Raw genomic sequence first — 13,394 nt, 5'->3', positions numbered from 1 at the left:
CTGCTGAAGGGAGGGCGGCCCTTAGACGGAGGAAGCGACTACCGCTAGACGTACTACTGTGGAGTCGTCGCGAACATCGCATCACCTGTTTAGTGCCAAGCAAATGCATGCTGTATTACGGAAAGTATGACACGACTTAGCATACTGAACGGTTATCCAGCTTGGGTGAAGTTCGCATGACTTCGCGAAAAGCCGTACTTCTGTGGTAGTGAAGGAAAACGTTGTCATTCTCGTTGTGACATCAAAGCGTCTTGCGTTGTATTACTGAGTACCAATTTTGGACTCCATTAAAGCCATGGCATTACTCCTGCAGCCCCCTCGTCTGAGCGTGGCACGTAAGTCCTAACTTCCGGGGCTTAATGCAGTGGGAGAAACTCTCATTGATAAATTCAGCATGTAGAATATTTGCCGTCTTTGTCTTTGCAGTTCATCGTCCCGGCGCCGCCCAAACTCGAAAGTTGGCATTACCGGTGAGTGCAAGCTCGGATGCTGTTAGTTAACCCGTCCGCTAGCGTCCATCTTTTGCCAACAAGCTCATGCCAGGTATAGGTGCTTCCTAGGTTTTCCATCAGTCGCGGTCTCGCCCCAGCTGTCGTCCATTCTGACGTGGACGCTGCATTGATGCTTTAACATTTGGCTGCAAAATCTGCCTGTGCCATTGCATTGCAGGCTAAATTTTCAGCTCCACGGATTACAATTTCAGTCCCTCGGCTGCCGTTTGCGGCTACAGTTGAAGCCCCAACCGCTCCTCAACCCGCTTCCGTTCGGCGGCCCGCCCTCTACCTTCTGCACCGGCACCTGCCGCGCAGCACCGACGGACAGGATGGCAGTGCCTCCCAACAGCATCTCCACCAGCTGCATGACGACCTGAAAGTGATGGAGAAGGTGGCGAAGCGAGCGGCATGGTTCTCCACCATAGAGGCTAGCGACGGCGAGCACGTGCTGCTCTTGACGGATTGCGCCAAGCTGGGTCGCAAGTATGGTCTGCAGACCATGCCAGCAGATGCAAGCAGCTTCACTCTTGACCTCCCAGGGCGCAGCGTGGTGGTGCCGCTTGCGGAGATCTCCACAGGGATGCAGGGCCATAAGAGAGCGGAACACTCCCAAGATGACGAGGAGGCTTCCTCCGATGAGGAAGACCCTATGGCTGTGGCGGGTGGGCAGGTGGGCATGCGAGCGCCGGTTTCCGCCCCTCCCCGCATATGACTCCCCGCACACCGCATCGCACCGCACCGCTATCATTTCACAAGGGGAGGAGGGCCGGGGAAAACGAGGGCCGGGTTGGGACGGGTTTTATACGAATGACAAGGATAGATTTCTCCTATTCCTATCTCTTGCTTGACTTATAAATAATGCCCCACGTTTCTTCCATGACGCCAGGTGGCCGTCACCGAGAAGGAGGCACAGAAGGCTGCTAAGAAGATGCGCAAGGAGGGCGCCAAGGCAGAGAAGAAGGCCAAGAAGGCAGCAGCAGGAGAGAGTGGAAAGGATGGTGAAGACAGCGACGAGTCGGATGAGGAAGAGGAAGAAGAGAAGGACAAAAAGAAGGCGGCAAAGGCTGAAAAGAAGAAGAAGGACAAGGAGGAGGAGGAGGAGGAGGAGGAGAAGAAAAAGAAGAAGAAGGACAAGATGTTACAGAAGCAGGAGGAGAAGAAGTCCATGATGGCCAAGGAGACGGATGATGACTCGGATGAGGAGGAAAGCAGTGGAAGTGAGAGTGAGAGTGATGAGGGGGAGAAGTTGGGCTCTGCCAACAAGGCCGAGATGAAGGCTGCGAAGGTGCCTGACGACAGTGGAAGTGAATCCGAGGAAGAGGAGGAAGATGGCAGTGATGGGTCTTCAGGAGACGAGGAGGTCACAATTCCTCAAGCCACGATGGAGCCGCAGGCCAGGGAGGGTGCAGAGGGTCAGCCATTGATGGGCCAGGAGGACGACAGCGAGTCGGAGGACGAGAGCAGCTCGGAGTCGGAGTCTGAGTCGGATGAGAGTGGCGTGGATTCAGACGAGGAGGCGGCGATGGGCATGAAGCTCGTGGAGGTTGGTGAGATCAAGCCCCTGGAGGCGTGACTAGGCGCGTGTATGGCCAGGAAGACATGAACACTTCAGTTCCGCTCTGCTGTAAGCCGCATGAACGGCTACAGCTAGAGGGCAACCTATGTATATATTCCTATTTAAGAAACTACCCATACATCTATCTGGGGGCAAATCCCCCACCGTTGGTGTAGCGTTGTGTTTGTTGCTGGTTGCGATTGTGTTGCTGAGTCGATGATGGGATAGGATAGAGCTGTGGAGGTGAAATTGGCAACCAAGTCGGTAATAGCATTTTAGTCATTAAGACAGTCCAGCTGTTGCAGATGATGTTCAGAATCTTAGCTGATGCATGTTCGGATGGTGATTTTGCTTCCTGGTGTATGGTGTCCTAGAAGAAGAAAGGAAGGAGAGAGGAAAAGAGCAGCAAGACATGTGTGTGCAACACGGCGCCCGATAGGTATTGGTGTCAGTAGATGATTGTGGAGCAAAGCTGCATTTGCTGGAAAGTTGCGGTTAGTTTCCGCTCTAGCGCGTGGTGGATTACTTGGTCTGCCTGGTTACCATTGCAGTCATGTTGTGGGCTGGAGCAGCCAGAACGGCCAGTCTGGCCCCGCGTGTAGTGTTTTTTTTCTTGGCTACTACAGCCATTATTGTGCTCGTGGGAACGAAGCCCAATGCAGAGGCCCAATGCAGAGGGGCTTTTTTTAACCCTAGCCTTCTACCCAGCCATTCAGACATGCTAGGTGATTCGGTTGTTGAAGTCGGTTGAACGTTTTGGTGGCCTTTTTCTGTTCCTTTTCGTGTTGGCTGTGTATCTTTTTGCGGATCAAGGTCGGGTGTTGTTACCGGTCTGCAGGAAGGTGTAGTGGCGCCTACTGTCAGGTGCCCTCACCCTGGTGGTTATGTCTCGTACTGCCAGCTGTACAGCAGGCGATGGAGTTCCGTACATCCTCGCTTGGCATGCTCTTGCTGAATAAAAGGGGAACTGTTCTCGGTTTGACAAGTGTCTCTTTCCTTGCTGTTGTGGGCGTGGTGCTTCTTGCATGGCCTTATGCTTTATCGATATTTCGAATAAAGTGATTGTAATAATGAGGGCAACACGTAGACATGGTGTGTGTGTGTGTGTGTGTGCGGATTGTTTAAAGCTGTTAGTGGCGTTAAGTTGCATGGACATGGCCCTTGTCCATAAATTACGTGTTGCGTTTTGTGCACTCGCGGGCGCGCTTGCTCTTGGCCTGCGTGATGTGGAGCTGCTTTGTGCAGCTTTCCCCCGCTTTATGCGAAGTAAACATCATCTGCAAAGGTAGCCGGTCTAAAGAACTGCTGGTTACAAGCGATAGAAACCCCATACTTGGTGCAGTGCTCCCCCAGCCGCGGCTGCTGTGCATGCATCCTTTAGGCAGCGGGGCAGCTAGACACCCCTGCCCAAAAGTACAGCAAATCTTTGAGGCACCGAACATAACGAGTATCCATGGATAACAGACATATTTTAAAAAGATGCATATCATCCTTTTCGCATGAACTGACTTTTTTTATCTTTGATCACTAGTGAAGGGGAAAACACACATCTTTGCAAATTCACCTCTGGTGAAAAACCCATGAACCCTCCCCCCCCCACACACACACATACAGACACCAGCTGTCCATCATTTCGCCGCCAGTCCTTTAGTCCTTCAGTCCAATGCATTTCCTGCCACTGAAACTACAGAACACATCTCCGCAAGCCGTGACATTGCTCGGTGGTACATGAGCACCTCCTCTCCAAGGACAAAGCGGGGCACCGCCAAGTCAGCAGGCGAAGGGCGTGGTTGCGAGGGAGCGGCGCCATGTAGCGCCGCACCGGTGAACTCGCTCGGATGAACGTTATCATCAACGACTGCTGATGATGACCCCGGAATGTGAGTCCTAGGGGGACCTTGACTTGCGGTGGGCTCTGTGATGGTGCTGGGCAGCGGTGGAGTGGCGGAGGGCACGACGAAATCGGACGCGGCGGCGGCTCTTCTTGCAGCAGTGGGCTGTTCTTCAGTAGTGACCGCTGAGGCGGCTGCCGGCGGCAGTGAAGTGGTCGTTGCGGCAGCACCAGTGGCTGTGTTCGCCCCCTGATGGTGCTTCGCCTCAGCCTGGCTGGCGGTCTTGGGCAGACTCAGGCGCGGGTAGATGCCCTGCGGCATATTGCAATACTAGCTCTTATGGGATGCATCCCATAAGATCATCCCATGTGGGAGCATCCCATAAGATGCCTTCTTACCCGTACCATCCTCCGTATCATATTATTATAAACATCAGGGAGAGGAAGTAAAGAAGATGTAATCGTCATATGGCCTTGCGTCAAAAGGAATGCAGAGGAGGACTTACAAACATACATGCATACATGCACACATGCGCAAATCATGATGGCCAAGTATTATAAGGGATATCGGCCACTAGGACCAATATTGGTTTAGATTACGCATTGGAATGCACGGGCGTGTGCAGGAATTGGGATGATGTAGTGTACGACGCACCTGGCGGCGGGCTTCCTCCAGCAGCGGTGCAAAGAGTGCGTCCGGCGGAACGCTCGCCGCCACCACCAGGCGGCACCTGGGACGGGGTTAGTCATTGGCAGGAGGGGAGGAGTCGTGCGCCGTCACGGCAGTCATGGTAGTCATGGCCGCGATGACGATACTGGTGGCGGTGCTTCTCCATTTTTCTCCACACACATTTTTCCCTTAACACGCCAAAACGTGCGAACATAAAATATGAGAGAAGCCACCTTAAATTCCTATTCCTGCAACCCCATCCCAAGTCGAAAGCCACACGACACTCGCCTAACATCCCCTATTAGAGAGTCTCGTACATGGCCGTAAACCACCCACTTGTTGTCGTACGCTACGTCCAGCAACGTCACAAATCTCCGCGCCTCGTCACGCTGGGCTGGTCCCAGCTCCGGAACCCCCGTGATGTATAGCTCCCTGGAAAGGGGCCGACTCCAGCGAGGGCGAAATACAGGATAGATCCCACGGCGATGTGGTGGGAGTGAGTGCGGCAATACGGGAGTCCAGGTAGGTAGGTAGGTTGGTAGGTAGGTAGGTAGGTAGGTAGGGACGGAGGGACGGCGGGAGGGAGGAAGGGAGGGAGGGAGGGAGGGAGGGAGGTTTATCGGCAGCCTTTTCCTTGAGGAGATGAAAAAAAAGTAAGAAAGAAAGGAATGCACGGAAGACGGAAGGGTAATAAAGTTTAACAATATTCGCGATGAGTTTATAAACAAAGTCTCGAACGACGCGTTAAGATCGGCGGTGCCAGCCAACTACCCGACGCTTTTCGGGCCCTGCACGTAGAAGAATGGAGAAAGTGCGGGAAGCAACATCTGCTGCGTGAAAGATTTGCGAGCCGTTCCATTTGGGAGATGTAAAGATGATGACACCGCGCACACAATCTGTCAACACACAAATCCGTTGGAATCCGTTGGCCACATCACATGCCTTTGGTTTTTCCCATCCTTAACAAAATGAATAACAAAACAAACCGACCCACCCACCTACTCCACCAACAGCCGCATCCCACCTGAAGTGGCGGCACAGCGCCAGAAAGCACGGAGCCGCCAGTGCGCCGCCGTCGTCTACCGCTGCTCGGAGGCCCACCGCACCGCATAGTTGCTCAAATGTGAACCAGGCTGCGGCCAACGACCCACAGGTCAGTTAATGGTTGGACGGTTAACCGGGTAGTTGGCAAACAGTCAATCCATCAGATAGTCAGCTAGGAACTCCTCGACGTGATCCACGTCCTAAAACATTAATTTCTAACATTTATTTTACAAACACTTGTTGGCGCTCCTGCTTTCTTTATAAATCAGGAAAAATCAGAAAACGATTTAACGAAAGATATACTTTTGAGGATAAAATCAGTCAAATTCAGTTGTATGGCTGTGACGTATACACATATGTGTGTATATATATGTATGTATGTTTGTATGTGTGTAACACCTCGGTTTGCGCTACCCCGGTAGGTAGGTAGAGGGAGGTGTAACGAGGAGTGTGCCCACACACATACGAGCTGGCAAGGATAGAGGCGCAAGAGCCTCCTAAGAGCCACATAACCTAGATTTGGAACATGGATATATATGCACACACATATATATACACAGATGTATATAAACATACATACACACATACATATACGTCCTAGAGTTGCGATATACCTGCATCGCCCAAGGCGTACGGCACCTTGAGCGTCCTGCCGTACGCCAGAGGTACCACCACAGGAACGCCACCGCCGCCTCTGTCGCCGGTAGCTGCATCCCATAGGCTCCGAAGCCGCTCCTCCGCTGCTGCCGCCGCCCCCGCTCCGGAACCAAGGAGCCAACGGCCAGGGGGCTTCTGTAAATCCTGAATTGGCGACGGGGAAGGTGCCGTACACCGTACGACATGACGTGTTCTTGCTACGGAAGATAGCTCCCGGGGAGATCATCTACGGGACGCATGGAGACACAGTTTAACAAACCCAGGAGGTGTTCCCGCCACCACACCGCACCAGAGGGGGTCAAGGACCTGTTAGTGCCTAAATAGGCCCCTTCCTTTTGTGCCGCTTTCTTTTTTACTTTTGCGCCGCTTTTTTTACTTTTGCGCCGCTTTCTTTTTTACTTTTGCGCCCCTTTTTTTACTTTTGCGCTGCTTTTTTTTCAAGCGTCACGACAGGTCAGGTTGGCGAGACAGGTTAAGGAGGAGAGGTGTATCCAAACAGGCCCCCGCGTACCTGGCCAGCCAAATCTTTCAAAGCAGATTCTGACGTCACGGCGGCTGGCCCCGCCGCCGCCGTACCCTCGACCGCATCACCATCGTCTGCTTGCCGCCGTACAGCAGAAACCGGCTCCGCTGCGGCGGCGGCTGCCCGCCGCCGGTAATCCACCTCCGCTGCAACGCGTAATACAAGCATTTGCTCGTCCACTAACCGTACGAACGGCTCGAAGTACTTTCGACTGAGGCCGCCCTTGTAGAGGTCGTTGGGCGGTCGGTTGGATGTGAAGAGCACAGTCGTACGGAAATCCAGTAAGAGAGAGCCGAATAGCCTGAGGGGCCAAACAAGGTAGAGCAAAGAAGTTATGGGAAAAACGCCGGCGGCCGGCCTAGATTCAAACAAGGGCCGACGATGCGAGAGGGATGGGAGGGAGGGACCGCAAGGCTGCGGAACGCATGTAAGAAAGGCAGGGAGTGAGAAATTGGGAAGAGATGCGCAGAGAAGGGGTTTAAATCAGCAGATGAGGAGGAAAAGATTATGTGGCGGGCGTGTAAGCAAGATCTCGAGATCACGTATATGTATTATTTATCTTACATAATTTTTATGTTTTAAATTATATGTATGTATACAAATGCATATTATGTGCGTATACATGTCATCGCGCATCAAAAAAGACGCTCAAACCCATGGGCTGGCTACCTGCACAACCCCCGCGCTCCGAGGGCCCGTACAGCCAACCCGCATCCCGCCCTCCACACCACCATGTACACACACGCACACAGACAGACAGACAGACAGACAGACAGACAGACAGACCACCGCCTTGACACCTAAAGCCCCGCCCGCCTGCCGCGCATAGGGAAACTGACCGGGGCGAACTAACCCCCTAGCGCGGTTGACTGCTGACCAGCCCCAGTTATTAGAGTGGGGCCGGTCGCGGCCCGCAACCTCTGCATGACCAGGTATGGTTGTGCCGAGTAGTAGAGTCTCCGGGCCGTAGCGAGAGGTCGTAGCCACGTTTGTAGGGCTCTTTTTCTGGGCTCAAGGCACCGCGGCCCAGGGCGGCCCCTCATCACGGGGAAGAGGAGGGGGGCCCGCCCGGGTGATGTTGTGCAAGGAACCACCCGGGGTGGGCAGCAAGCCGCGCCTGGTGCAAATGGTGCAAAGGCTGCATGGACGCAACTGATGTGCCGCAGCGCGTGCTGAGGTTGGTTGTGAGGGGGCCTTTCGTAGCCACCCCGTGCACTCTTTCATCATCATGGCGGATTACATGAAGCAGAGTCGTTAGAGACACCGGGGGGGTCGCGCGCCCTCGGTCGGGCAGGAGGGGACTGTGGGGGCGGCCCCTCACGCCCCTCTCCTCCCCCGCCGCTAGGGGGGAGAGTGCTTCGGCACAGTCCTGCCCTTGGCCAGCCTCCGGCCCGGATCGATATGTAACAGAAACACACCCACAGACACACATACACACAGACACACAGACACACCTGGACAGGATCATGGCGTCCGCAACATCAGTCACATGCAGCTCGTCCAAGCACAGTACGGCAGTACGGCGCCCCCATTCCCGCGCGACTGTGATCAAAGGATCCTCTTCGGGCTCCGCGTACCTGCGTGTACGGAAGTTCAGGTTGGGCGCTGAGGTTGCACTGCCTGTGCCCCAAATGCAAACAGCCATTCCCAGGGTCCAGGCAGTGGTGGCATTCCCGGGAGCCAGGGGACATGCACATAGAGCCCGATTATACGAAGGTTAGGTTCTGGTCCCTGGATAGAGAGAAGTACGCGACCCTGGAATACGGTCCGTGAATAGAGCCGTATCGTAGTACGCGAACACTAGATGGGTTGCCCGACGGATCCTAGGCGCCCTGGACCTGTAGGAGGTACAACCCACGCTGTTTCCCGCTATCTTTAGCTGACTTTAGCTATCTCCGGCGAACGCAGCGCTATCCCCTACCCCTACTCCCTACCCCTACCTTCTGTCTACTTGGTGCCACGGACCACCCGCAGTTGGTGGGTAATGGGCCGCATTCCTGTTTCCCACTCACTCACTCAGTCGCTCACTCAGTCGCTCACTCAGTCGCTCACTCACTCACTCACGCAACCCCCGACCCACCCACTCACCCACCCACTCACTCACCTGTACACCAGCATTCCCTGCCTGCTGCGAGCCACAATCCGGGGCCTCTGCACCTGCAGCTCGTGAAGACGTCCGTGGACTCCCAGCATGAACTCGTGGAAGTGCTGGCGGATGCACACATCCGTGCCACCGAAACGAGAATCGCCTATAGGCGCCGGGAAGCGAGCCGACGCCGACGCCGACGCCGACGCCGATGCCGTCACCGCCGCCGCCGACAGCTGCTGCTGCTGCTGCTGCTGCAGCGGCGGCGCGGCTGCCTCTGCCTCTGTCGCTGTCACCGCCATCGTTGCCTCCTCCAACCGCACCCGTGTTGTTTCCGCGAACAGATCCATGACGGCGGTCTTCCCGGATCCCACGGGGCCCCATAGGTAGGCTCCTCGGAGTGCGGCAGGTGGCGGCGGCGCGGGCGGCGGTGTCGCGTATGATGCGGCGTCTAGGCCATCGTCAGTGGTGTACCGTGCCTGTGCTCTCGCCGCTTCGCCGTCGCTGCTGGTGCTTCCGGCGTTGCCGCCGCCGTCGTTTTGACGAGCTGCGGGTGGTGCATGGCGGGGCGATGTGTGTATGGGGGGGTTGGGGTGGGGGAGGGGAAAGACGAACCACGTGAACGAGTGAAGCTGCTGCCAGGGCAAGAGTGTACCAGGAGTAGAACTGACCAAGAGGCGTTCTTGAAGGCGGCGACCTCGGGATGATGTAGCGAAGGCCGGGGGGGGGGCGGGATGATGTAGTGAGGAAACTACCTACCTACCTAGCCGCCAGGACTAAAAAAGCGCGGGAAAAACAGTAATGCCAAGCCGTAAAAAAGTAGGTGTAGAAAAGAGGGGGGGGAGAAAGACGGGTTTGGGTTTGGTAGGTGCGCGGCGTGTTCGGGGCAGCCCGCGGCTTGGGAAGGTGGTGTGTGTGTGTGTGTGTGTGTGTGTGTGTGTGTGTGTGTGTGTGTGTGTGTGTGTGTGTGTGTGTGTGTGTGTGTGTGTGTGTGTGTGTGTATACGGGGGGGAACTGAAGCTCGCGCAGTGCGTGCACTTATACAACACGCGCTTAAATTTATGATGCGCCAGGGCGCGATTTCAACCCACAGGAATCTGCAAAGGACGTAGGATCGTACGGACATACGATTATGATACTGCTATGTGTGTTTGGGCGTGGTTGCGCCATCATTGGAGAAAAACATTTTCGGAGGAGCGAAAGGAGAGGAAAATGCGCAACTTTTGAAAGGAAACTCCTCTTCCTTCTACCGGTCACGCCAACCGGCTCTCAAAAATCCCCCCGCACTAAATGGTGGTTGTTGCGGCGATCTACCTCACCAGCTCGTTGGGCCTCTCGGACAAGTACGGCATCTTGCAGCAGCTGCAGCGCGCGTACGGCTGCCGCCTGTGTGGCGTCCGGAAGTAACGAGCCGCGTTGAAGTAACCTGGTTTTTAGGGGTTGGGGGATTTTGGAAGCGCTTTAGAGCCCCGGGGAAGGCGCTGTAGGTATTGAAGCTGGGGCTGAGAACGTAAGGTGACGAGGGGAAGAACATTTTTTCACTCAAACGCCTTGAGATGTATCTTTTCACAGGACAGTTATGCGACTCGTTTTCGTTTAGGTGGTAGATATGTTACTCGCGGGCTGGAGTTACAGAATACATGTAGAGCGAAACAGCTATCGACTTGTTGTACGTGCTGGACCCACCGCTGGTACGAAGCCAGCAGGTTGCCTACGTGGGTCTTGTTCGCATCATCTCTGGCACCACAACTGAAGGAAACCCTTGCTCCTGCTCCGTCGGCTTTGAGCAAGTTGGAAAGTGTACAGCGCTTGCGAAGGACAGGCCCCAGGATCATTATACCTCATTTCAAAGAATCCTGCATGCGCGGATCCACACTGTATCCAAGCGTGTGTCGCAAGCGAGTGGAAAACGCAGGTGGTGCAGCGAGGTACGGCAACGTTTGTAATCATAATGCATACATGTTCAAGGGTGTTATTTGGAGCGAGTCCTTGTCGACAAACTTGAAAACTTTTGAACGCGGCCCATACATCATACAAGAACGCCGATGTATCGACAGTTGAAGCTTTTATTAAAGTCGCTCAGGTGACAGGATCGTTTCTCTGGGCGAAAAACTTTGTAGTTGTTTCGATTGCTTTAAAACTCTTGGAGACGATATGCACGCGATAGCTTTCTATCTGTCCCGAACTTGTCAGTAGAGCTCGACCTCAGTCGACTTTGCCTTAAAAACCCATGAGTTCCCTGGGAAGCTCCCAGCAAGATGCACCATCGGTGTTCCGCCTTCCTGATTTTGTATGGGAGAGCATTATCTGCCGATTGCGGACCCATCATCGTGCAAAGCTGCGAGGTGCATGCCGGAAGTTCAGGACACTTGTAAATAATACTGTTAAAAAAGTTAAGGTGAGCTTGACGCCTGTCTCACAAAAACTTTCGGAAGACAGCTTACGGCATCTGCACGTAGCGGCATCCATGCTGGGGCACGGACGTTCCAGCGCACCAAGAATATACACATATTGCCACTGCTATCGCTATCGGAACCAAAATTTCAACCTCTCTTCCCCCGTGCGAGCTTGTACTGGCTGGTTCTTACTGTGCTTGTTACTGATGGGGATGGCAAAGAGCACGTTACTATCAAGCTCATATTAGAGATTTGTTACAAGCAACAATGTCGCCATCGTCAGGTGAATGGAATTGCGGCCCGCGGGTCTGTTCGCGCATGGTTTTGCCCAGATCATGCTCTTCGGCGGAGAGGCCGTGAGGGGTGTAACCTGTGTGGTTTGCAGAACCCCTGTATTATGCCTTCTAGGAGCTTTACCAGCCACGATTTGTTTTTTCAATTTAGAAAGAGGCAAAAACCCACATCTGCCTTTGACCTTTCCCCCAACACCAGCTGGACCCCACCCACAGCGAAGACGCCCTTCACTGGCAGCTGCACAGTCGCTTTCCCTCCCTGGAGCATGTGGAGGTCATAAAGCCCTCAGATGTGGACTGCTTCACGGACCAGACCTTTGCACAGCTGGCGCTCAAGGTATCATGATGAGGGGGACTGAGAAGGGGGGTGGGGGGCTGCTGGGATGGGGCCCGTTCTAACCGTGTTAAGAGGAACGTGGGCTGGGATGAAATTCCACCCTCGCCCTTCCCCCCCCTTTGGACGTGTCGACAATAAGGACCCGTTGCGCCATCATCATCATCATCATCATCATTCAACTAATCTATCCCGCGCCCTCCCCGCCATGCCAGGATCTGTCCCGGCTGCCCGGCCTCACCAGCCTCAATCTTGAACACTGCACCCAGCTGACGGTGGCGGGAATGGCGGCACTAGCACTGGCTTGTCCGCAGGTCAGCAAATTGGTCATACCGCAGGTACGGCTGCATGTATGTATGTATGTGTGTGTATGTATGTATGTATGTATGTATGTATGTATGTATGTATGTATGTATGTATGTATGTATGTATGTATGTATGTATGTATGTATGTATGTATGTATGTATGTATGTATGTGTGGTCTGGGGGCCTGCGGGGGAGGGTTTGGGGTTGCGGATGATTCCAGGAACGGACAGTGCGTGTGTTTTACTGGACCGAGGCTCACGAAGGATTTGCGTGCGGAGTTTTCTATTTTTCTAATTTGTAGCACCACCACCACCCGCCACGGCCATCACCACGACCACCACAACCACAACCACCACCATCACCATCACCACCACCACCACCACCACCACCGCTACCATCACCACCATGACACCAATGTCCCTCCGCCACAACGCAGGTGTGTCAGCTGTGTACGAGTGACGTCATGCTGCTGGCGCTGGGGAGGTTGCCTGATTTGGCCAAGCTGCGGCTGCAGTGCTGCAAACACTGCGACGAGGTGGGGACAGGAAAGAGGGTTTCGTTATGGAAGGGGGGGAGAGGATGAGAGGCAAGGGAGAGGAGGAGGTGGACCTCACTTAAAGGGGAAGAAAGGAAAGCAAAAGGAAAATAAAGGAAAATTGAGAATGGAAATCAAAGGCGAAAGGAAGGAAAGAAGAAGGGTCAATATAAGAAGTCATCAACGAATGAGTCCCCTCTCCTCCTCCGCATCCCTTTTGGACGTTGGAAGTTGTTTCCGGGACTCAATTTCCCAACCCCCCTACAACCTCCGAAACCCAACCGCCAGGTTGCCCTAGCTTATCTCTCCGACCTGAAGCGGCTGACTGCCTTGGAGCTGGAGGACTATGGGCAGGCTCTACGGCAGGTACGGCAGGCAGTGTACGGCAGAATGACACATTCTCGCGGCATGGGTTCAATGCCGTGGTGCTGGTGACTTCATGCTCCTGGGGTCGATGACTTCATCGCTTAGGGCTCACTGGGGCCAGTTTCTCGGAGACTCTGGACGCCTTCCGGCGGCTCCCGACGTTTTCCTCGCACCACATGGCCCCCCAGGCTCCCACCCCACACCCACACCGACACCCTTCATCTCTTAGGGCTCACTGGGGCCAGTTTCTCGGTGACTCTGGACGCCTTCCGGCAGCTGAGCTCATTCCCGACGTTTTCCTCG

The 13,394-nt window shown here is 54.5% G+C and overlaps 3 protein-coding genes across 3 annotated transcripts in view; 2 read left to right on the top strand and 1 right to left on the bottom strand.

The window, feature by feature from the left end:
* Positions 1-295: 295 nt before the first annotated feature.
* On the top strand, positions 296-3,345 carry VOLCADRAFT_106323 (uncharacterized protein; the record flags this gene model as incomplete). Its single annotated transcript, XM_002954259.1, has 4 exons — positions 296-335; positions 427-470; positions 670-1,164; positions 1,381-3,345. The coding sequence occupies 4 exons, from the start codon at positions 296-298 to the stop codon at positions 2,065-2,067; spliced, it is 1,266 nt and encodes a 421-aa protein (XP_002954305.1). The 3' UTR covers positions 2,068-3,345.
* Positions 3,346-10,695, bottom strand: VOLCADRAFT_121289 (uncharacterized protein; the record flags this gene model as incomplete). Its single annotated transcript, XM_002954191.1, has 10 exons — positions 3,346-4,193; positions 4,536-4,611; positions 4,887-4,982; positions 5,575-5,683; positions 6,209-6,395; positions 6,763-7,075; positions 8,229-8,351; positions 8,879-9,407; positions 10,180-10,286; positions 10,547-10,695. The coding sequence occupies 10 exons, from the start codon at positions 10,693-10,695 to the stop codon at positions 3,705-3,707; spliced, it is 2,178 nt and encodes a 725-aa protein (XP_002954237.1). The 3' UTR covers positions 3,346-3,704.
* A 395-nt stretch (positions 10,696-11,090) lies between these two features.
* VOLCADRAFT_121287 (uncharacterized protein) overlaps positions 11,091-13,394 on the top strand; it is a gene marked incomplete at its 5' end in the record, with an annotated part of 6,587 nt that continues 4,283 nt past the window's right edge. The window contains 5 exons of the mRNA XM_002954258.1: positions 11,091-11,258; positions 11,749-11,886; positions 12,099-12,197; positions 12,627-12,725; positions 13,014-13,091. Coding sequence (XP_002954304.1) covers positions 11,091-11,258; positions 11,749-11,886; positions 12,099-12,197; positions 12,627-12,725; positions 13,014-13,091 — 582 coding nt within the window. The remainder of the gene's footprint in view (positions 11,259-11,748; positions 11,887-12,098; positions 12,198-12,626; positions 12,726-13,013; positions 13,092-13,394) is intronic.

The sequence above is a fragment of the Volvox carteri genome, assembly GCF_000143455.1.
Source record: "Volvox carteri f. nagariensis unplaced genomic scaffold VOLCAscaffold_41, whole genome shotgun sequence".
Classification (NCBI taxonomy): Eukaryota; Viridiplantae; Chlorophyta; class Chlorophyceae; order Chlamydomonadales; family Volvocaceae; genus Volvox; species Volvox carteri.
This window is presented reverse-complemented; position numbering and strand designations above follow the sequence as displayed.